A 25,160-nucleotide genomic window follows, 5' to 3' on the forward strand; every position below is an offset into this window, starting at 1 on the left:
TGCTTCTCTCAGGCATTTCTGTAATTTTGACCAGGGATTCCAGGGAGGGAAAAGAACGGAAGAGCAATCAAGAAGCTTGGCCAACTGTAGCAGTGAGCTGATTTCCTTAGGACATCTGGACTAGTCTTAATCTAGACTAGACAATAAAAAGTGATCTGGCCTGTGCAAAATCCTGGCCTGCCTTCTTCTCAGCCACTAAAGCACTCCAAATTTAGCACTTGAGAAGGTACAGAAGTCCCCACACAGGAACAGCTCTCTCATGCCAAGAGCTAAGTAACTCTGTGATCTGAAAGATAAAATACTTGAGGACATCAACTGAGACAAGACCCAGAAACACCAAAAGCACAGGTAATTTTATACTCGTAGTGGGCCAGATGAAGAAAGAGATAACTCTGCTCTGGGAAGAGTCCTGTGCTCTGGGAAACACTCCTCAGGTATGGGGCAATTACAGACATTTTCTTACTTCATTTTAACCAACATTCAATTCTGGCAGACTCTGAAGACAAGAGATTAAATGCCTCTGTTTTTTCAGGTGGTTTGTTTCCTCACTGATGATGAATAACTCTAAGTTTGTGTATTTGTGAATGCTTTCTAACCAAGCTCCAACACTCATTTTCCAGGCACCAGGGAGAACTAGAATTGGTTTCATGTAAATCAACTACGTGCATTTCCTATCCACTTAAAAATAGTCCCACATTTAATAAGAAAAAATCTTAAATCCTATTCTTTAAAAATAAGGGAAAACCAGAAGGCTTGAAACATTTTTTTTTCTATTACTTGTCTTTTTCTAAGTATTGCTCCATGCTTTAATTTTTGAGGTATGGAAGTGGTATTTTCACAGCTGAGGTGGTTTGTTTTCTGCAAAGTTTACAGTTTAGTCAAAGAATTCAGATTATTTCTAGTTAAGACCAACAAAATGTTTGACCTATCTGGCCCATCAAAATTACCATGGATATAACTGAGATATAGGTTATTTGCCACTCAATCATAAGGATGCAAATGAATCATAAAGACTAGTAAAAAACCCTACAAAATAAGAAGACTATCTGAATCCATGCAGGAAAGCGTGAACTACCATTATTACTTACTTACAGGCTCTCATCAGTTGTACAGTGATATCAAGATATTAAGTAATTTTAAGCAATAAATAAAAACCAGACATGACTTTAAAGAACAAACCAGTTCCATTCTTTCCAGCTATCAGTGGAGTTAAACAATCTGATTTCTCTATGAATGGAAAATGTAACACCTATTACTTCAGGGAACCCAATGGTCAACTAAGTCTTTTAAAGAACATGCAATAATCAATCAGTAACTCATTTATCTAAAGGTGTCTCACACAAATAATCTACCCCTCAAAAGAACATTTCCTCATTCATGGGTACAGACAACAAGAAGCTGACAGCTGCATGAAACTTTACAGGTATTCTTAAAGATTTAGCTGTTGTCTAGAGATAAACAAGACAACGATGTATAAACTGAAAGGTTTAGAAATGCAGAATCCTTACCCTTTGAGGCCTTCTGCAAGCTCCTTTTTAAACTGAGTAGATAAAAGAGGGATCATTTATAAGTTATTAATAGAAAGAACCTATCTGTAGACATTTGCAAGCTGTTCACTGACTAGATACAGATACATTCTTTCACATACTCCATTGGCATATGAGAGGAAGTTCCTTCAAGTTTGCCTTTTATGTTTTTTTCTATGTAAGAAAATATAAATTACTTGAAAGGCAATTTAGCAGAAGATCTGCTGGAATCAGGATCCTGGCTGTACATCATTCTGTACATGAACAAACAGTTGCTTGTTTAGCTATGAAACCTTTGGTGATGTATTTTACACCATAATAAATTAAAGTTATCCTGTACTTGAACTCATTACTTCCTTCAACTACTTTGAACTCTTCTGTGTTCAGAGATGACTGAACTACACTTAAAAACCAAAAATCTTTATTACTATAACTCCACCACTAATATTTTGCTTGCCCAGGAATTTTGTCTTAGAAATGCAAAATTTGGACTTAGACATTTATACAGTTAAGACTTAAGTGGGTTGTTAAGTATGCTCAAAAACTTGGTTAAATTGTAGAAATGACACTACAATGGCAAAATTAAGTGCCTAACATCAGGCTCTCAGTACAGGAAGTATTTCAAGAAGGCCGTCAGCACCTGAACTTACATATTTTTGAAATCTTATAAAGCAATCTCTTCTTCTATAAATTGAAAAGGTAAGAGTAACCTGTTGGCACAAAGGATATAGAAGTTTGTGGTCCAAATGCTTTTTGCTGTTTTAATGTAATTTTGGTATTACCTTTTACCTATGCACATAGAAGTAAATTTGCAAAGAACCTTCTCAACCCCTGTTTAAAAAACAAAGCTGCTTTTTTTTCACCCAGTAGAGCATGTAGTATATAAGAATGACACAATAAGTCATAGATTTCAAATGACATAAAATTGAAAAATTTATCTTTTCAGAGAACATCCAGGACAGATGTAAAGCTACAGTTATCTTACTGGCTTATTATCAGGACTTGGACTAACTGTGATGGTAAAAGCAAAATAAGGTTGTATTTTAACCTATATGTGCACGTAATTTTCTGGAAGACATTTATGGTCATTAATTGCTCCTCATCAGTCTTTAAATAACAGTAGGGAAAGGACAGCATAGAAAGAACAGAATTACAGTTAAATCCCTTAATCCTCCTAACTCTAAAAGAAGACCTGCAACTCTAAAAACTCTACCTGCAAATATAAACCACTTCAGAACAACTTTCACTGTTGCACAACTTGATGTGCTACATCCCAAGGATTAGGAAGGCAACAGTATAAACAGCAGACAGATAAAATGTGTGGGTGTTTACACCCAGATCACACAGGCACACACACACCACAGCAATTAACACCTTTCAATAGATATGCATAAAGCAACTGAGAAGCTGCACAAACTGCAGCCAGAAACTGCTAACATGGAAAGTTGCTTAAAACTTCAGGGAAGCAATTAACCTCCCAGCCCCCGGGTTTCAAGCCCATGGAACAGACCGTAGGATTTCTTTTACAATTTATGAACAAGCCAAGGAATTTATATCACAGTCATAGGATTCTTTTGCTGAATTAACCCCAGCTCCCTGTGACCCTAAGAAGTCATAAACCAACAGGATGCAGGAGAGGGAGAATGTGCTCTAGTGTTTCAGCTGACCTGCAGAGCTCTGTCTGTGTCATGCCAAGGCTGAAACCCAGATGATGAATTACAGAGCAACACTCCAGGTTCAGAGGCAAACATCACCCCCTTCCCTCTGTACATGCACATGCAGACATGTTCACTCACCCCAAAACAGCTCAGTTGCTGCAAAAGGCCAAGTGCTGTTTGGGTTCATTTACAGAGTCTTATTCTAACACAGAAAAGGGAAGAAAATTGCTTATCCAAGAAGCATGCATGTCTGTGTGTAAGAACATTTAAGAGCACGTGCTGCATATTAAATAAAAGACAAAACCCCACTGAGCTTCTCTTTTTTTATATGGATTATTAAGCATACCAAAAATACAATTCCAAAGCAGAACCAGAGAGGTACCCTAGAACCTCAGCTTTTGTAAAGAATAATTTCATGAATATAAGGAGGACAAGATGTGATGCATAAATCTCATTTAAAATAACCTCTACCCGAATTTATTTTGTAAATACAGAACAAAACCTCCCACACAAAGTAGATAATAAAACAAAGTCTAGCTGACCACAAAGATAAAATGGGATAATGCAAATGTCTGGACACAGACCTCAAACCTCATCACCTGTAATCACTAAGACAAGAGGTCTTTGAGATATTTACATTTATGGTGGACTGCTGAGCTGCACCAAAAGCTCAAGGCTTATTCAGAAGGATGAATCATCTCCTGAAAACAGACTGTGGCTGCTTGTTTCACTTCTAGCTCAGAATGCAAAATAATACTTTGAAGTCTGACCAAAGAGAAAAAGGACAGCACAGTTTTGAAATTATTCATTCAAACACAAAGAATTTAACAGCTACCAATACCCTGAAGTATTAATCACTGCAACATTTAGAAACCAAACAATCTTCTCTGAATAAAGTAAGTTTGTGGCTCCACTCTTTGATGAACTGAAAATTTCTTATTGCTCAGAAATTCCTTGAAAAGTTGTCAAGGATTCTCACATTGTAGGGAACTTAAAAGTGCTCAAGGTTTTTTTAATCCTGTTTGCAGATGACCTGGATTTCCTTCAGCAGTTCCCCTTATGTTCTTTGGGAATGATGCAAGTTATTCCTCAAAAAGCCATGTTTCCTCAGGCTCACTGAATTTTGGACAACAATTTCCTCTCATGATCAGTGTGCTTGTGCCTTCGAGTACAACACCAACAAAACCCTCTTCCCAGAAATGTAACTTGGACCCAACTATGGCATTTTTCTCACTCAACCTCACATTAGGTATTTTGCCATATAATAAAAATGTTCTTTTTAAACCTAAAGTCACAGCTTAGCAGCAACTTCCTCCCATTTTTCATCAGGATAATCAAAAATTGGCCAGGAACTGTAACAGAGTGACAGAAACAACCATGAAAAATCTATTTTGGTTAATTCTCACAATGAAGGATGCAAACCACCAAAAATGGAATTGACACTATACTAGCAGCAAGACTGAAAGAGGAAAGGATAAAGGATCAGAGTTTATTTATCACAGGTCATTATAAAAGAATTTAGCAAGGCATTTTTCCTGAATTAGTAACTGTACAATGACTGCTTCTAGCTTCTTAGGTAAAAAAAGAGGCCTTGAAATTTTCCCTCCTGCAGCATTATTCATTCATCAATTGTTTCCACAGTCCATATTGCTGTAATTCCAACCTGTATCATCTCCTGGCAAGGCAGTTTCTCCCCCTGCATTTAATTTACAAAGGCACTAGAAATCTTCAGTGCCTTTCTGCTTCAAGTAAGTTCAAAATGTCACAGCCTCCTCTAATAGAGGTTACAAATTTTGCAGGGCTCTGTACTTCAGGTTAGAGGTCCCTGGTGTGTGGTTTCACAAAACTCATGTTAGCACAGCTCCTAAATTTAGGAAAGCCTGCTTGATAGAGCTGAAATCTAACTGGTAGCAGCACACATGTGAAAAGTATTTTTTACTTGGACACCTCCAGAGCATTTTCCCAAGAGTCATCCTTTGAGTTTGAAAAGCTGAGACTTTCTGCTCCATGCAAACTGATGGGTAACATCAGCAGCACACAGAAATCACTGTCATCTCCCTGCAAACCAAGCTTGGTTATGCAGAGGGAACAAAATGCCATGCCAAAGGCAAATCTACACCCTTTTATGTTGGAAACAAATTACCACAAAGAAACCTCTTTCCAGCTGCCTGATGCCACTTATTTGAAAGAAAGTGTAAACTTGCAAAACTAAACCTGACAACAGCTTTCACACATTAAGCAGACAAAACGTCTGACAAAGATGCTGTGTTATGCCTACCTATTTGCCTGTTTGTAGACAGATAAAGTCTGGACATAGAGATACCTTGTTACAGATTTAGAAAATCTTCTCTGGTCATTATAATAAATACCTGTATGGCTTCGAATATGAACTCTCAGTGTCCCATTGCTTGCAAACTTCTGTCCACAATACGGGCAAATCTTCTCTTTTTCTCCTGTGTGAGTCTACATGGGGAGGGGAGAGATAAGAATGACTGTTCAGCATTAAATAAAAGTGAAATATGGAATATTTAACTGCATTGACATTGACTGCTATTACCTCTAGTACATATTTTTACCATCACACCAGGCAAAGAATCTAATTAGCTCTAGGTGGTAGAGGATTGAGCAGGAAAAGAACCTTGTAACTATCACCAGCATTAAATCAGTTTGTGTTTGGAAATCAAGTTTTTAGGGCTAGAGGGCCTCACTGATATAAGAAGAGTTATTTCAAAACAAAAAAAAAAAATTACAAATTTTCCCATCCAACCACCTGTGTGGTCAACAGCAAGATCACCCTGAAATCAATTACACACAAGGTCACCATCATTTTTCACTCTGTACTCTCAACACACAATTCTGAACTGAAGATTTATCCATGTATTGAATTACTTTTCCTTATAACTGTGGTGCTCTTCTCCTTATAACTGTGCCTGTTCTTTTAGTGGAGAATTTCTGATGACTTCATTTAAAAGTTAATTCAAATGAGATAGGAAAGATAACACATTCAGTTATATGTGCAGCTGACTATTTGGGTTTTGAGCTAGCACATGACCCTCTTCAGACATGGAAATTAATTCTTACTTTGACGAAAGACACTGAAAGTACACAAAATGCTTCATTACATCATAAAAAACCTATCTCACATAGTACATTTTATGCTGCAGCTGAAGCAAGAGTAAATGAGATCTCATTTCAATTCTGGATGGACTTGCACTGTTTTCATTCCCTGACAATAATGATATGAACGTTAAACTCCTCTTGATTAGGATACAGTTATTTGGAAATAATTTGTACCTCCAGCAGCAACACTGGGATATACCAGGCAGACAGCTACTAATTCACTCCTAACATTCAAATACCAAAAGGATTTCTGGGAGCAGTAGGGTACAACCACAAGGCTCACAAAGACAGCCAGTCCCAGTCTGACAGGAGCACAAAGCAAAAGAAATTCCAATTTTATACACATATATGAAGCACATACTGTATGGCAAGCAATACATGCATGACGTTTTTAAACGAATTCTCACAATCTGAATTAGGTGGCAACACCTGAACTGACTTTTCTCAGCTGATTTTTCTTGATTCAATTATTTTCTTTGCATTTGTCCCCTGGTAACATCAATCTTACATGAGGCCAAACTAGTGAGAGCAAGCCTCCCCCTGAAGTTTACCCCAATTCCATTGCAGAGTTTGGTGGAAAGGAGGGTGGTAAGAGCAGTGCAGCCAGGCCCATCCTGCCACACACCTGATGCTGGAGCACCTACACTGAATTTGTACCAAGCACCAGCTGTGGATTCTGCTGGGCACCAATAACCCCACTATTGCAATCAGCATTTCAGGATAATGACAATCACAGCTTTCTACTGAAAAACCAGAAAGGCAGAAGCAACTGGGGATTCTACACTGAATCACAACCTAAAGGACACAGAAGAAATGCTCAGCTGATTCTACTCACTTTCTTATGGCTCTTCAGGACTGAGGGTGTCACAAAAGCTTTGTCACACAGGTCACACTTGTATTTCTTATGTCCATCATGTACAACTTGAATATGAACATTTAATGTGTCCTTTCTTTTGAAAGTGGCATCACAGTGATCACACTTGAAGGTCCTCTCACCTAGAGAGAAAAACAGGTTTTCCTGAACTATCATCCTCTTCAAAAAAAAAAAAGTCAAAGTGTATGTTTATAGAGAAACATAGGTAGGTTTCAGGAAAACCTACAATTCATACACAGTGAGTTATGTATTTTGGATATTCTGCAAATGCTTGTTCATTAGAATACACATTACTGAACAGGTTTTTAACATTTTCCCCCTCATCATTTTTAACATTTAGCATTGGGGGAAAAAATTATGACATCCAATGCTTTAAAAAATTGCAGAAGCTGTGAGAGATAATTGTAAAAGAACAAACTAAACATGCCAATCCAATGACTCATCTAACAGAAACACTTATGCAGGATTAAAAAAGGAAAGATTTGTGGTTTTCTTAGTCATGCCAGTGTGAACATTCTCCAAAGTACTGACTTCTAAGCCACAAGGATTTTAGATCATGAGCATTTTCTAAAATCTAAATTGTTGATGTTCAAAGGGTTGAATGATAGTCTAGGGCTCTGCAAGTATTAAAGATGGAGAAAATTCCACCAAGAATAAATCTTAACACGGTCAACTAAAAAAAGGACAGAACGCCAAGAAAAGTTGCTCATGAGGGAAAATGGCCACAGCATTTCTCTGAGCTGCTCCAGTTCTATGCCAGAAGCAGCAAACATGAGCCTGGCCTGGCACAGGAGAGACAATCTCAGTGTCAAGCTCTAAACTGGATTACCTACAAAAGCTGAGCAAGTCACCAACTTATCTCTGTCTCCATTTGTCCTTTCTTAAAATGGAGGAAACACTATCACACTCAATGCAGAAATAAATTTCTTGCCATCAGACCTCAATTCATTGCTGGATTTTCTACAGTGTATTTGGATTTGCATTTAAGTGTATCTGAAGGCAAGGTTTGAATTTGGCTCTGAATTTTTTAATCCCTGGGTACAGAGTTGAATCTTATTACCAATTTAACATAGCAAGATGCAGAGTGGAGCAAGGTGCCACATGTTTGTTTTTCTCAGTAACATATGAGAAGGGAGAAAGCTGTTTTTCCTCTGACACTCACTGTTGTGGATTAACAGATGTCTTTGCAGAGAGAAGGGGGTTCGGAACAAGGCTTTGCACTCCTCGCACTGAAAGGGCCTCTCTTCGGAATGGGTCTGTGGATGGAACACAGCGTGTCAGAGGCTCATGGAAATCCTTCAGCTGTCATTGCAGTAACCACAGTTAAATTTCTAGACAGGACTCAGGAGGGGATATCACAACTGGGAGCACCAGGGGATGAAGAACTAAAACAATCATTGTGCCATTATTCAGGATCCTTAAAGCCAGCAGAGCAGCTCATCAGTAACTGTGCCTTCCCCGTCCTCACAAGTGTCACACGAAGTGGGCACTTAAACAGAAATAACAATACAGAATAACCAGAGAAAAAAACTACAAGGTCAGCTGCATTGCTTCAACTGAACTAACACTAACACTTATTAATATGAATAAATCCTTTAAAGTTGAACTCATACAAACCCCTTCCTTGTCGGTTAAGTTTTAAGGTAAAACCCATCTGATTTTCGAGACAGCACCTAAAATTTGGCAAAGAAAATTCCTCAAATCATGAGACCACTTTTATATATGGCTTCTTTTATTTAAAAACAACACCAAACAACAAAAACTACCAGATAAAAACCAAAGCCATGGAAGCAACAGTACCAAGATTTTTGTTGGCTGTAGAAAAATTCATTGTAGCTAAAAGACAGCCTCAAATCTATGAATAAAATAAAAGGCTACGCTTGGATGAATCTCCCTGACCACAGAGTTGCTGAAGCAATTTTTTTTCCGAAGCTTGGGAAATATCCAGCTTTATTTTACTTTTATAAATTCCAAAGCACTTTCCCTGTTTCCTAGTGTTTTTAAAGCTGTCCCACTGTAGATAATAAGTTGGACTGATTAATTTACTATCTACCCTATTTCCTACTATTTTTGCAAAGGAAAGCAGGTTTTTAAAGCATCAGCATATGAATATTTTATTAGCTCATGAGAACCTTATTACAAACTGGAGTGCCCAGAGGAAAAGGAGATGGACAGTAAGTGTTTTATAATATGCAGGAAATTAGGTAAATGAGTTAATTTGGTAGACTAAGGGCAAATATTAGCATAGTACAAGATACATTTTTATAATCTATTTCTGCTATCCAGAATCCACACAACTGGTATTCTACTCCTTCAGCTCTGGGGAAACAGCTTAATTCTTGAGAGGCTAGCTGAGGGCCTTAAACCCAGTCTGATTTTAACATCAACGTCCTCTCACATACACACAGCACCAAAACCTGAGTGTCCTGCAATGGTATTGGGAGGCCTTGGGTTCAAATCCAATTCCTTGACCTCAGCCTGAGTCACTGAAAGCAAAAAGGCTGCTGAAAGACCATCACAGGTGTGCAATATATTTCATGTTCCTTGAAATCTGCTGCATGCTCCAGCCCAGACTCTACAGGGTCCCATCAGAGCTGGCATGACCCTGCTCAGCCCCCCTGGCAGTGAGGCCAAGGATTGACAGGACATGAAGAGACTGAACTGCCTTCTCACCTCAACAGGGGGTTCCTCCAGAACAGGGTTGGGACACATTGCCGAGACACTGTGGGGAAGCTCGCAGTGCTGCTGCCTGTGCTGTACCTGTTCTGTGGATAAATAGAAGGGTTCAGTCTCCAGAGCTGTCAATCTGGCACCTTCCACGAGCGCAAAATTCATGTTGCTTATTTAAAAAAAACGCCCTGGTTTGGAACACCCACCGAGCGAGTGACAGTTCTGAAGAGCACAGTGATTTGTACAGAACTCCTCCTCAGCATCTCTTTTATATATACTCTCCTCATCTCTTGATCAAAATACACAGATTCATCTGCACATCTTAACTTCCCTACAAAAAAAAAAAAAAAATCACCTAACTAGGCATACCCACATGCAAAGGTACACAGATCATCCCAGCAACTGAGGACGGACTCCTTGGGAGCATTTCATGGCAGCCTTTCCTACCAAGGCATCTGTGGAGGCTTAAGCCCAGCCCAAGGCTACTTATTCCCAACAGATAAACTGATGGAACACAGTTGTTTCAAATAATTATGCTCCCCAGGACGAAATAACCCTGGATTAGCCATAAACCCTTTAAAATCCTGCATCTGATGACCTATTTCTGCTGACTGTCACGTCCTCATATTTTGTTCTCTGAACTCATCCTCTGTACACAGCAACAAAAGACCAGATGGAGCAAAGATATCTCCTGCATGGAGGTAATCTGCATTACAAGGCTCAGAACACACACCCCCACCCAGCCTAACCTGCAGGAAAAGTGACTCCTTTTATCTGTAGCACAATCCCTTTTTGCCTCCTCATTTCAGAGACTGCTCTCTAGCCTTGTCACAGAAAAGGAACCGTATTCAAATGACCATTTAAGTCACAGCCTGAGCTCTCACAGAGGACATTTGAGCTGGTTCCACATCCCAGAACACTTGCCAGCCTTGACACCTCCAAGCAAGGGGCAAAGCCAGCTTGCACATGCAGCTCTGCAGAGCAGTGCAGCCCCTGTTTGCAGGAGCAGCAGATCACAGAGGCACCACAGCTCCAGCCTCAGAAGTGCACCTCTAAGAGCACAACAAGTGCTGAGTTAAGGTTCACATCCCAGTGCTCCACTGAACAGAGTAGACACGCTCTTGGCCACTCCACTGTATCTGCCAGTGAAATCCTGTGAAATGTGAGGAACTAATCTCCTTCTGCACTTTTGAAATGACCCAACAGACACCCACATCTGAAAGATGTTTAAAAACACATGCTGTGGGAGCAATTTTTATTCTGAGACTTCCAACATGAAATCAGGTTAATAAAAAAACCACAACGAGAATTACAGAAACAACAGCAACGAGTTTCCATCTGAAACACAAATCAAGAATTCAAAGGCACAAAGTGTATCTGTATTCTCTTATATATAAAAAGGATGCAAGCCTGCTGTAAAATCCAAAGGCTAAGCATGTTGCTATCAAACTTAAAAAAGGTGTGTTTTCTGTCAAATGCTGTTGATTTAAGTGTTTTTAACTCCTATACCCATCATTCCTACTGCAGGTATCTATGCTCCCTGCTACTAGCCCAGTAACCTAATCCTGATACTCAGAAAAGTTTTTCCACCCTGAAATTAGAGTTCAATTCTCTTCTTCCAAAAGAAAATAAACCTGAGAAGACATCTTAGAGGAAACACACATCTGAAAATCACTAAAAACCCAAGCTGAAGGAATACATAGAAGTGTTATACACAATCAAGTTTTACATTCACACTGTTCCTGGATCAGCATTCCTGTGAACAAGCATGAGAACCACTGTTCTCTTTCCCTAGGCACAGCCTTCCCAGAATCATGGCACTCAGAACTATTTTGGCCTCCCAAACCACCACATCCTTGAGTTGTATGGTACAACTGGCTTCTGTGCACACACATCCAGGCTCCCCTCGGCTGTCTGTCACCTCTCCTCCTGTTGTTTCCTCAGTGGAGAGAGGTGTGTCTAAAAAGCCACTCAGGCCATCCATGTCAGTTTCCTGTTTCTTCTGTTCACCTCCTCACTCAGCAAGTGAATTTAGAGACCCACATATGGATGGGTGAACAGCCACAGCTGTTTGGGTAATCTCTATGCAAACACAGGAAAAAGTTTCTCTCAATCTAGAGCAGAGCTGATTTACAGCCAGTGCTAGGTGCAAACAGGTCCAGGAAACCAGCACTCCGACGTGCTTTAAGGAATTCTGTCAAAATTCGGTACCCACTAAAGCTGTCTAAATTTTAATATTTTTCCCATTAAGTGGAGCCTCTAATCCTTGCTTATGCTGGTGCTGCTGCTGGTTTAAACACAGAATTGGGTCAAAGTGTTTACTCCTTCACACTTAATCCTGAAGTCCATTTCCAACCCCAACTCCCTACCAGTCATCAATGGGAAGCTAACATCAGGAAACACGTAAAAATATTCATTTAAAATATAGAGCTACCTTTCTGGATAATATTTTATACATTTTTCTTAGAATATATCCAATCTGCAAGGTTCTGTCCCATTTTCTTAAACTCTAGAACATAAAAGATAATGTATGGGAGCTAATCTTGGCCTTCAGCAGGCTGCTGCACGCTTGCTTGTTTTAGACAGTCATCACCATTTCATCCTGTGAGAGGCATTATTATTGCTCTTACATGATTTATGGCTTCAAGTGCAAGAGATGGTGCAAAGATCCTGTGCCAAATTCCCAGATGGAATATAACATGAGCCACACTGCGAAAGACTTGGCGGTATGGCTATATCAGGGTTGGGATTGTTTTCTTTTTTCTTTTTTTTTTTTTAACAGTCTTGTAATTCTGAAACAGCAGTCCAGGACAGAGCCTTGCCATTAGAAATGTAAGCCCAGGTTAAAAACCAATCACAGGCATTACAGAAATTAGGCCAAGCAGATTTGAGCTTCAATCAACACAGGCAGAACATCCCTTTGTGAGTCTATTTTTCAGGTAACGTTTCTTCTGATGTTGTTTTAATATGTGAACACTGCACCAAGTTCAAATTTAGTGTCGTTTGAATGCATCTGCTGCTAAGTCCAACAATGACTGCAAGAGGACTACACACAGCTTTATTCAAATTACTATTTAAAAAAATGTATTTGAAGTCATCTTTATCTTTAAAGCTGTAACATTAACTTGGTAACCTAGTACTTAAAAAAAAAAAAAAACAACCAAAACAAAGCAAAAAATAAAAACAAAACAAAAAAGTCAAAATGGGATTTATTTGATGTTTTAACCAAGCAACTGTGCTTTACTTCTGCTTATTTAACTGTTTTGTTTACTAGAATTGATTCAGTCTTTTGAGATTTTGAATATAACAAAGAACACTAAAACTACATTCTCCAATACTTTAATCCCATGTTTATAAGCATGGCAGAGCTTAACGATGAACCACTTAAAAGAAAAAAAAAATCTGCAAATCTGAGGCTGGCAGACCTGTAAACAACAACAGCAGAGTGCTTTACCTTCTTGTGATTCTTGTAAACATTTCTGTGGGCAAATCCCTTTCCACAAAGCTTGCATTTATAAGGTTTATCTTCACTGTGTATTATTTTGTGTGCAGTCACTTGATCAAGTCGTTTGAAGGACTTATTGCAAACCTCGCAGGTGTAGGGGCGTTTTTCTGCAGAAAATGAGCGGGGGACATTTAATCTCCTGTTTATACAGGGGGAGAAGATGAAAGGCAGAGACAGTCATCTCCTCAGAGAGATTTCTGCAATTAAGTCAACCCAATTAAGATTAAACCAATTAGAAAGAAACCTAATGCCCTTTATGTTAGACAGTTAAGTCGCTTCACAAAAGATGAGCCGTGGTGTATCTCAAGAAATTGGCACACTCTTTGCAATACTCATTGCTAAAACTAAACTCTGATTAATTAGCTTAAATCAAAAGAGAATGACTTCAAAGCAGAAAACTGTGTTTCCAGATTACAAATGTGAAAGAGGGCATGACAGTTTAAATGTTTTAAAACTTAATTAACAATATACATATTAGCTTCCAAACCCAAAAGTTCCTATGCAAAAAGCCTTTATGCTTCAACTGGTGACTGCAACTTAACTGCACTAATGCTCATCCAAAAGTGTCAAAAGAAAGCCAGGAGCCTCTGAGATACAGATTATGTTACAAGAAATGAGCTTTTGCTGTGAACTGATACCAAGAAAATAGTTCAACTCTAAGCCTGTGCAGCTGTAAAAACCTGCATTTGTTTAAATGCTAATGCATTTGACAGAACAATGTTTGTGTTTCCATTGTATTGCTTGACGTTTCTAATCACTGGTGAGGGACACAAAACGCTGGATTTGCAGTGACCAGAAATCCTGGCAAAGGCAACTCATGCCACACTGCCAAACCTTACAGATGGGACACTCCCAGCTCACAGTGGCCTCGTGCTGGCACAAGGGAACCTTTGTGGGTGGTCTGTGGATGGGTTGGCCCATGAGCAGAAGCTATGAGCCCAATAACACAGACACAGACAAACAGGAAAACACAGTGTGTAGCACAGATCACTGACAGCACACCCAGCTCCCAGCCTCTCCTCAGCATAAAACCTCAGGCACTGGTTTTTCACCTCCTCTCTAAGCCATGTAACAGCCTTTTGCCCCACCCCAGCTCGCTGACCTCCTCTGGCCCAGCTAGCACAAGACAGCTTGACTAAGCAGCAGTAGGAAGACTACACCACTCCACCTGGAATTTTGGAAGGCTTGGACAGTTTCCTTGGAACCTGAGATTGGCTTGCCCAGCTCAGGACAACACAGATTTCATTGAGCCTTCCATAAGAAACTAGGTAAAACTCCACATCCATGAAATGCACATCCACACACACAGAGCTCTGTGCCATTTCTGTATGTTACCTGAGTGAGTGATCATGTGGCGTTTCAGCTGGTTTGCTGAAATGAATTTCTTGTCACATTCTTGACACTCAAAGATCTCATGGACCTGCAAAATGTATTATGATAATTAAATGTGTGTCTAAAACAAGACCATACCTCTTACACAGACAAATTCTCTAATAGAATGTAGCTATCCATTAGCCAGTAGCTATACTCGTACTTAAGAATATTCTGAGACTTCCCCTTGCTTGTCCCTTGCTGAAAAACATCATCTCCCAACCAGTCAAAATTCCTAACAGCCAGCAAAAAAATCATCATTACAACTATACTGCAAGTTTAGTTTCTGTTCTGTTTCTAACTATCAGATCCATTTAAAATATCATTATTAGGAAAGTATTAAAAAACCAAATGCAGACTAACTTGTCAGGACATTTTCTTCTAGTCAAGACACATGTACAAGTAACACAGTAAACCACTTCATAGCTTCAGTCAGAATTTTAAAAAACAAGTATTAGCACACTCTTGCAGCATGGCTGCTCTTAAAAGCTTTTTTTAAAGCTTTTAAGAGGCCAGACAATGGAGGGGCAGCATTGTCTCAAACTACAAACACTGCATTTTCAACATCACAGCACATTACAGCATTTAGGACTAAATGCTGGAAAAACAGGAGGCAGTTGAGAGCAACTTCTGGTAAATAAAAAATAAAGATTGCCCAGTAGGGCAAAACACTGTTCAGTGTTAAACAAAAAGGTCAGAAATTAATCCCAAAGAGATGCTCGGAACTGGCAGGTAAAAAAAGGGGGGTTAGGAAGCAGAGAGGATTTTTAACTGTGATTCTACTCACACCAATTTTGCAGGAAGTCCAGCTCTAAAAAGTTTAAAAGTTCAGAAAGACTCAAGGGTTCTTCATACACACTCTCAAACTCTGACCAAAGTAGGATCTACCTTGGTTTGGTCCCTTGGCAGACAGCACTACAGCTCAATGGAACTGTACAACTCCAGGTAAGAAATCTGCTAAGACATCCAGAAAGGCACCAGCACAAACCAGTTCTACCAGTGACACACAAAACCTGCATTTCCAAAGCCAAAAAAAAGTCTGACTGCCCTATACTTAATAGTGTCCTTAATCTTCCTTCTTAAAAGAAGAACAACCTGCTTTACCACAAAAACACGTGCTTACAGCAAGAGTCAGCAGCTCAGCCCACATCTGTACAGGCAGCAAGAGACAGACTCCCCCAGCCCACCTACAAACACTGGAAGTGCAGCACTATCAACTCTGACTGGGAAAAGACACCAGCAATCCTGGGATTTGTTTGAATGTTTCTTCCCTTTCCACTACAGAACAGTGGAGCATCAGCGGAGAGGCCTGGCAGCCTCTGCTACTCATGTGTACTGGCTCACTTTGAAATCTGAGTACCTGTGAACAATTCAAATCCAAAATATGAGATCTTTATACCGAAAGGAATCATTTAGCAGGAATCTGCATCAGTGAAGATTAACAGTCCCCTTGCCTTCCTCCTCATTATTATCACTGTTGAGTGACTGAACTTAGCATTTTAGTCAAATTTGAGAACTCGGTATCAGAATATAGTTAGACAGTTAAGGTACAAGTAATGCACAAGACACAGGAAGCTAAAAATGAGCTTAAATCTGATAGGAAAGCTACAGATGTGAATGACCATGTCTTCAGAAAGTAAACATGTATCAATCCCCTACAGCCATCCTCTTTACCTCCTTTCAATGTGTTTGTCAGACTTCTCTTTCTCTTGTTTGGGCTTGTTTTCTGTTGTTTTACCTTTTTATTCTCTACTTTTATTTCTTTACATTGAAACAGATGGGAAAAAATAATCTGTCTCTTTCTCCTGGTTTTATTTGTTCTTTTCTTACTGATTTTATTGCCTGTACAAATCTTTTTGGCAATGCTCATGATCCTACCCCACCTGCTACAAAAGAAAATTAATTCAAGCAAACAAACAGCGTGAGTACTACTGTGTGCAATCTCCTTCACTATCTGATGTAAGTGTGTAAATCGGGAATACCCATTTTCTGGATGTTTTAAAAGAAAAGCCAATCAAGAAGAGCAAAGAAAGTTTTATGCACAAAACCTTCATGGTGATCAATCATATTTGAGAAACTTGTCTGTCATAGTGTCTGCCTAGAATTACAACTACTGAAACAGAACAAACATTTAATAAAATGGACACACTAACCAGGATATTTTACATTTTAAAGGCCTGATGTGCACAACCTGTGCCAAAGTGTAAAACTTGTAATAACATGTGGCAAGGCACACAATGGTAACAAAATATAGCCCTATTAGACAAAAAGTGCAGGGCATATACTAACACAAGCAGGGAGAAAAACAAATTTAAAAGGAGGGGCCCCACCATTTCCTTTGCATATTTTAATTGATATCATTTATATCCTCAATGGATTCAGGTTATAACCAGGGCATTATGAAAGACTTACAGTTAATCTGATAAACAGTACAATGCATCTTTTGCAAAAACAGATTCTCCTGGGTTTTAGTGATTTATCAAATTAATCTTACAGGGACTTCCTTTGGGTATAATGGATTCAGAATCTCTTATTTGTGGTCCATCTGTATTTCTACATGAACATCCTTATTTCCAATAGATGCTTTTCCAACTGTTAACCCCTCCTTTTCTGGTTACAAAAGATTATGTGCATAAACAAAAAGAAATTAAAAATTTGGGTTTGAGGAAGAATTTTTTTTACTACTGCATAACTACAATAGAAGTAACTCCCCTAAGTGGTATTTCAAAAAGCAGTAAGAAAACTACTGTGCTTTGTACAAAATCTGAAGGCTCACGAGCCTATTTTATGGTCTGTGTGTGTGTGCTATGATTACATAACAGTGTTTAAGAATGCTGAAGAACAACAGGCATTAGCAACAACAACTCTCATTAGCAAGAACAACTCTGACTTAATGCCAGAGAGTACAAACATATCAGCATTTGCTAAGAGATGCACAAAAAAACTTTAGGGAGATATTTGGCTTGGGCAAGTGTGCCTACAAAAACAAACACCCACACTAAACCAGGTTGGCTTTGTAACCATGAAAGAGATCACCCAAAGGCTTGCATTACAGCAGCTTTCAAGTGATGTGAGCAGCGCAGCCCCACATCTCAAGGAAGTCAGTGCCTGCTGTGAGTCAGCCTTCATCTCACTGACCTTTCGATGCTCCTGGAGATTTGCTGCTGAAGAACATTTCTTACTGCACACTGAACACATCAGCTTCTTCCTAGAATTTCCTGAAACAGAAACAAAATACCACCAACATCTTAAAGAGGAAGTGCTAAGAAAGAACCTAAATGTTTCCACTGAGCCTGTGACTTTTCACAGGTCATTTGACTGACATAAGACTTTTACATTTGTATCCCATCTTCAAAGTGCTCCATATCAGGAGCTCTCTGCGGGTGTCCAACAAACCAGTCACTGGTGGAATGTAAATTAAGAAAACCAGAACAATAAAGAAAAAAACCTTTCAAATAGATGTTATCATACACCACCAATCCCACAAGAAGAGCACAATTCTCAACTGAGAATAGCTCCCTTGGCAACTGAACAGTTCATTTCACCCAGCAATCAATACAGGAGTTAGTGCAGCAGTGATAAAAAAGATCTCAAAACTTAAGTCCATTTTGTTTATTTAGAAAGTATTAAGCATCCCACTATATAAAATATCTATAAGGTTTTTAACTGAACAAAAACAGGAAATCATATTAGCACCAGATCATTAATTCAAATCTTGTCTAAAATGCAAATTACAGAACAAGCTATAGATCAGCTACCAGACATTTTCCTTTTCTTTTCACAGCTGCTTTAAAAAGTCACAGCCCACTTAAGTGAGTTCATCTATTACTTACCTTGAGAGATTCATTTTACTGCCTCACAAAGCCACCATAAACCTAATTCTTTGTTTATAATTTAAGATGCCCATGCAAGATTGTTCCTAGCTTAGGTAAATAAAACACATCCATACTATATTGAACAGCAGAAACATTATAAAAGTAAAAACTTAAGACAAGTATTTATATACACAAATAGACACATACTACAGGAATACACTTAGTCCTTCAATGTGGAATTCATGTATCCCTACATAACTGACGAAAGCTAAGCCTAAATATAACACTGCTTGTGGATGAAAAAAATTATTACTGATACCAAAAAAAGGAGATACTCTCTTGTAAGAATGATTACAGAAAGGTTTCTCTATACTACAAGAGTTTGGCAGCAGAAAGAGACTGAAAATTTTAAAAAGCATCTCAGTGCTGTCACCATCAACTGAAGACTGTTTGCTGTGCGCTCTGGAATTCTGCTGTCCCCACACATGAGGATATTCCTTTGACATGGAGAGAGGACACAAAGAGTGAGTGCAGAATTCCAGAACTGAGATGTGTGCTGTGGACCTGAGAGCAGGATTTTGCCCCTTCATGAAAGAGAGTGAAGTTTGAATGAAAACTATTCACAGCACACAGATATGAAAACACTAGGCCCTAAGAGAACCAGAGGATGGTTTGGTCTGGCTTCCTGCCAGACAACAAATGCTATAGGATTTTATGCAACCCTCATTAAGCTTAATCATTTGATTAGGTAAAGAAAAGACATCCTATTGTGTCCTGAAAACACCGAAAAATCAAGAACTCACCATTTCCTGTAGCAGTTTGTGCCAGTGGTTGATTTTCCTTGCTACTGAAACATTTTGCTTCATCTACTCTTTGCTTAGTTTAAACTTCTCAAGATTCCTATTACATTTTCTGCAGGAGACTAATGATTCATGTGGCCTACAATGTAGTTTCTCCGTGGGGGAGGAGGAATAGTAACTTTTGCAAATAAGTTACTTAATTTTCTATTTGATAGAAATGAATCCATTAAAAATGAAACCAAAGAAAATGTTTACTCTGATTTGCAAATTTAAAACTAGGAACATGTCAGAGGGGTTTTTTTTTCTGAAGAAACTTTTAACTCTTTCTTACCACTGTGAACATTTTCTTTGTGTTTTTTCAGGGCATCCTTGCTCTTGAACCTCTTTCCACAGCTATCTGCCTTGCATATGAACCTGGCATCCCCTCTGCATGCCTCCTTGTGCTGCTCGTAACTACACGGGATAACAAAGAGAGACAAAAAGAAAAAAACCCACATCAGGGAGTGTCTACAGAAACCAGAGTTGTAGCAAGCACTCAGAGCTGAACACATGCTGCACTGCAGAGCTCCAAGGCTACCTCATGCATTACTTACAGCAGAGAGGAATGAAAGCATTTGAGTCCTTGCCCTGTTAGGATTCCCAAACACTACCAAGCTTTTTTGAAAGCTAACATGCAAAGGGAGGCCAGCAAGGACATGACAGCAGTCCTGTAACTCGGACACAAAACCTCGATTCTGAGCTGAAGGCAGTATTGCAAATAGAGCACTGGAAACTTCTGCAGGACTCTCCTGGGCTGATATTCTCTGTGCACTGAAGGACACTAAGGGACAAAGGAAAAAAACAGAGTAAGGGCAACATCCTGCAGCTTACATAGGCTTGCTAGTAGGTATAAACTATATATATATATATATATATATATATAGCGCTTTTGTTACTTCTGCTCTTAGAGGGGCAACACGTTGCGACGTGGGAGCGGACCTTCACAGAGGATGGCAGGCAGTAGCTTGGTGAAACATGGAAGGCTCTTTATTATCTGACTCCAAAAGCTTATATACATTTTGTACAGAGGGCCAAGATTGGCCCAAAGAGGTTACAACCTCCTGACTCCATTGGTCAATATGACCATCAGTCAAGTTCTCTCTCAGAGAACAAGAATGCAAAACATACAGATAAATTCTAAGAATACAATATTGTTTACATGAAGCAGCGTGAGAAGCTGCTGCAAAGACTCAAACACTTGAAAGCAAGAAATGCAAGGGTGACACGCTTTACAAAAAGTAGGTTAACAATCTGTAATTGAATGTATAATAAAAAGTAATATATCTATCTAATTGTAAGGAAATACATATAAAAACAACAAAATAAAACCAGTTATGCTTCTGTGCAGAAGCATAATTCTAAGAGATAAGACTTTAGTGACAAAACTGCATATTTACACTCTCAAGGATGATAAAGACATGTTTTTAAATCTCACATCTTTTATATTTCTATTTTGTTTTTTCATCACCCAAATATTTAATTAAGCAAACATGAAGCACTGGTCTTCCCTTTTTTTTCCAAAATCTTACGTTAATTCTGTACCAGCATCCACAGCTTGAAAATTTTAACTCCTAAACTACCAAATATTCCACCAATGGAGATCAGTATTACACCAGTAATGCTGCACCAAATTGCTGCTGTGGTCTGGTCTCCAGTGTATGAGTTTAACACATTAAAAATCATCAATATTTTTGCAATTCCCATTGAATTCCAGAACAAATATGAGAAACTAAGACATTAAAAAATTCAAGCAAAGGGTAAGGGTATAAATGCAGATGCATAAAAACTAAAGCTTGGCTTTTGATTAGGTCAAGTGAAATACTGGATTGAAGGAAATCAATTTAAATGATCCCTGAAAAAACCCTCCTGCTTCTACTCACTGTCTTTGTAGAGCTTGTTTAACAGGGAATTTCTTTCCACAATTTCGGCACTTGAATTCCTTTTCCTCACTGGGTTTTTGGTGCAAAGTCTGCAGATGTTCAGCCAGGATCTCCTGGCTGGCAAAACTGGATTCACAGTTTGGGCATGCATGGTCCTGTTTACAGGTGAGGGGATCTGCATGATTGGAAGCAAAACCAATGTAAAGGAGTAGGTCCCAGTTTTTTTGGTTACATTAAGAGACACTCTCTGCCAGAAACAGATCATGCAGAATGGTGGCATGAAATGCAAAAACAAGGTCTCTGAAGGGATTATAGACAGCCTGTCTTAAGTGGATTACCATCAGCATTACTGAAAATGGATGGAAAGAATATTAAGGTTGGTGTGACTTAGTCTGTTGGCCCAAATTAGTCATTGAACTCAATTAGAACCTCAATGCAATTAGTCATTCATAAATTCATCTTTATCTTTGATAAAGACACAGAATTCCCCAGACAGCTCAGCTCACTTTCCTAGACACCTTACCTTAGGATTGGCCGAACAGTTTTATGGGAATATTTATTTCTCTCCCACTCAAGAAGGAAACCAGTCCTCTTACAGCAAAAGCTCAGTGTTCTTACATAAGCCTGTGTGTCAGGTGAAACAAACTCTGTCTTTAGTTCTAAAATTAATGGCTGCTACTTAAGAAATCCAGGCTCATTCATTCACTCAGTAATTCACAAGACTGGCTGCTCCTTATAAGACAAAGAAGCTCAACTCAAACCCAAATAAAGAGATAAAAATAATGCAAGAACTCAGATTAGACCCCAGGGACCTTCCAGTTCCCCAGTCCTATAGAGTTAGTGTTCTCTTTCTTCATTACCATTTCTAAGCTCTCAAGTTACCCTATAATTTATATATTGCTCACCTGCAATTTTTTCACCAGCTGGTTGCACTTCTTTATTGCTGCCACTGTCTTCTTCTTCCTGGATAACAGTTACTTCCTCCTCCTCCTCCTCTTCTTCTTCCATGTCACTGTCCAAGTACCCAATCAGAAGTTCTGTGTCTGTTTCAATATCTTCCACAGCCAAATAGAAAATATTTTCCCCTTCCTGTTGCAAACAGGAAATAGAGGCAATAAATAATTATGTCAGAAAAACAAAAATATAGGTAAGTATGAGATCCTAAACTAATAATATCCCTCAACCATGGAAGGGTTGGATCCATTCCTCAGGGGGCAGAATGCTACAACAGGCTTGCTAAGACTTCTTTCTCAGTGTGACTGCATGGAAAGGGTGCACCTGTATTCTGTGATTTTGGGAATATTCTTCTGCCTCACCTGTGAGGCTTTTCCACTATTCCCTGCAGTTTAGGCCAAGGTGGAGGTGGCATTGAAATCCTCGCCTGTCACACTCTACTTGACAAGAACTTCAGGGTTCGAAAATCAAATATTTGAGGATTAGAAAAACAGCAAAATTTAGATAACCAATGCATCTTTATCTCTTTCCCCAGCTGAGTGCAGGAATTCTAACATAGCTTTCAGCAGCATGTTTACATAGTGTTATTTTCTCTTTCTCTCTCTCCTTAAGATTCCCAGCCTTCTCCGACAGGCTTTCACCCTGGTCAGTTATCTTTCCTATCAAACTAGCAGGCACATCTGGAAAATGCACTTTAAACCCTGTGCTGGTTCAATCTGTGTAGTGAAGATCCACGAAAGGCCAAAGGATCCAGCCCCCATTCTGCACAACAGCACAAAATACATAAAGATAAGCTCCAAAAGCTTCTTGATAATGCCTGGACAAGCTTCCAAACAGCTACATAAGCTAACAACTTTAGGCTTTGACAATATTTGATTAAAGCTACCACTGTAGGGTGTGGGGAGGAACCCACACATCTGTCCCCAAACTGATACTCTGTAAAACAGAGATACCTTTTGGCTTCCTATATGTGAACCAACTGCTTCAGGCGCTGCCCAAAGCACAGAAGGAGACTAATTTCCATGAGTTCTATCATAAATCTTAACACTTCCTGGATTAACACCCAGGAAAGTTAACTGAACCTTCTTTCCCCTGCATCTAGCCATATATTTTGTAACAAGCTTCCTTGAGCGTGGACAAGATCATGATTTTTAATTTTTGTAATACACTAAGATTAATTTAAAATGTCAAGAGGGATGTAGCATTCCTTGAGCTGCAGAAGGTCTGTTGTATTTTACACAAGATACTGTCACACAGGAGTGAAGCCTACTTAATTCAGTAGGCTTGATAGAGCTACTACTTTCAAGGATGCACCGCTTTTCTGCCCTTATCTCAACAGCAGCATTGGAAAACAAAAAATTTTTTTTTTTCCCCTCAAGATCTATTCTGCAGTCCAGATAGCTATCAGCACACCAACCTAACCTCTGTATACATCTACAAGTTGCTGGCTTCCATATGTCTCTGTCAGGTTGTAGAAACCTTTAATTTAGTACAGTCTAAAGTCAAAACAAATCCACTTGACATGAGGAAAAGTAAAAGGTGTTTTTACACTCAGTCTCCACACAGACCATTGGGGTAAATCTGCAGTACATCACTGTTTAGGACAACCTTATTCTGAAAGTGAGACAACCTCATGAAGGAAAGTACATGTTTATTACTGGATTACCAAAAATAATAATGAAAATTAAGGATTTTGAAAAAAAAAAACCAAAAAACAAACAACAAGTAACCCAGGCAAAAAATATCCCAGGTACTAGGAGCTGTCAATGTTTGAGTGCTCTGGGTTACATTTGCATTGGAAAGAAATTATCTTTGGTGCCAGCCCAATCTAAACTCATTTCTCCTCCAAGGTTAATTTGTTTGGCTTTTCCATCCAAACAAATGCTAATAGCCAGGTATTCGGAGCACTCTTTAATCAAGATAGACCCACTCGCTGTAGTAGCTCCTCAAGGCAGCATTTTGAGTGAAAGCAGTGGAAGCTCTCCAATTCACAAAAGAATTTACACCTCTCCCTCCACCAGCAGCACCTGCCTGACTCACATTAATCTACGTGCATGCAGACACAGTAAACAGTCTTTTAAATTATTTTAATAAGCCTCTGGTTTCTAAGAACACATCTGCAGCCATTCCACCTGCCCAAGTGCCTAGACCATGCTGGCTGTTTTCCTAACACTCATCTGCAGCAGACCACAATGGTCTTTGAGAGAAAACTCCACGTGCTTGCTCATCCTAGTGGCACCACAGCCTCCCTGTATGTTATTCCTGCTTTATTATTCAATTACATTTTCCTCACCTCTGCCTTGTCTTTCACACTGTAAGCCACACAGATCTACTCAGCAAATAGTCTTCCAGTTCCAACAGCCCTTGCTATCTCCTTGGTCCATGTTATAAATGCAATGGCAAATATCGGATTAATAAAAGACAATTTATTAATAACAGAATATCGAACACCAGAAAAATGAGAAAACCACAAAGTAGGAGAATATCAGTGCCGTGCTGGGTGGACAGGGGTCCGCACACCAGGGTGCAAGACGCCCAAATCCACGCCGGTCCAGCTTTCAGTCCACCCTTTTATAGGATTTTTCTGCCCTTAGGCAGTCCAGGTGTCCAGGGCGGGCTGAATAGTCCGAATTTCTTTTCAATGGTCTTCCCGGATCTTGTCAAGTCCTGTTGTTCCATTCCGGGAAGTTTCTTTTCTTATGTCAATTTCACAGGTCAGTCTTATGTTGATTTCAGTTTGCATGTTGTGCCAGGGCATTGATGAAATCTGCATCGTTGTCAAGAAGGATTTTCTCCTTGCATTGGCGAGGAAGTGATTCTTATGAAGGTTGGCCAGAGTCTTTGTCTCGTCTGATGATTCTTATCCTGTTTCACAACTGAAGCCGTGCAGGCCGAGGGGGGAACGGTTTGCTTTACACTTTATTAACATTGCTCTTATTATACATTGG

General features: G+C 39.2%; 1 protein-coding gene across 2 annotated transcripts in view; it reads right to left on the minus strand.

The window, feature by feature from the left end:
- Positions 1-25,160, minus strand: part of PRDM5 (PR/SET domain 5) — a 68,288-nt gene that overhangs the window by 20,640 nt on the left and 22,488 nt on the right. The window contains exons 4-13 of one of the 2 annotated variants that reach the window (XM_083862333.1): positions 22,164-22,347; positions 21,259-21,433; positions 20,067-20,159; positions 19,671-19,792; positions 17,863-17,942; positions 14,689-14,773; positions 9,852-9,943; positions 8,341-8,434; positions 7,140-7,300; positions 5,554-5,647 (exon numbers count right to left, since the gene is read on the minus strand). In XM_083862333.1, coding sequence (XP_083718459.1) covers positions 5,554-5,647; positions 7,140-7,300; positions 8,341-8,434; positions 9,852-9,943; positions 14,689-14,773; positions 17,863-17,942; positions 19,671-19,792; positions 20,067-20,159; positions 21,259-21,433; positions 22,164-22,347 — 1,180 coding nt within the window. Of the gene's footprint in view, positions 1-5,553; positions 5,648-7,139; positions 7,301-8,340; positions 8,435-9,851; positions 9,944-13,302; positions 13,461-14,688; positions 14,774-17,862; positions 17,943-19,670; positions 19,793-20,066; positions 20,160-21,258; positions 21,434-22,163; positions 22,348-25,160 lie in introns of both variants that reach the window. The other variant, XM_083862334.1, reaches the window with a different exon arrangement.

This window comes from Zosterops lateralis (assembly GCF_965231275.1).
Source record: "Zosterops lateralis genome assembly, chromosome: 5".
NCBI lineage: Eukaryota > Metazoa > Chordata > Aves > Passeriformes > Zosteropidae > Zosterops > Zosterops lateralis.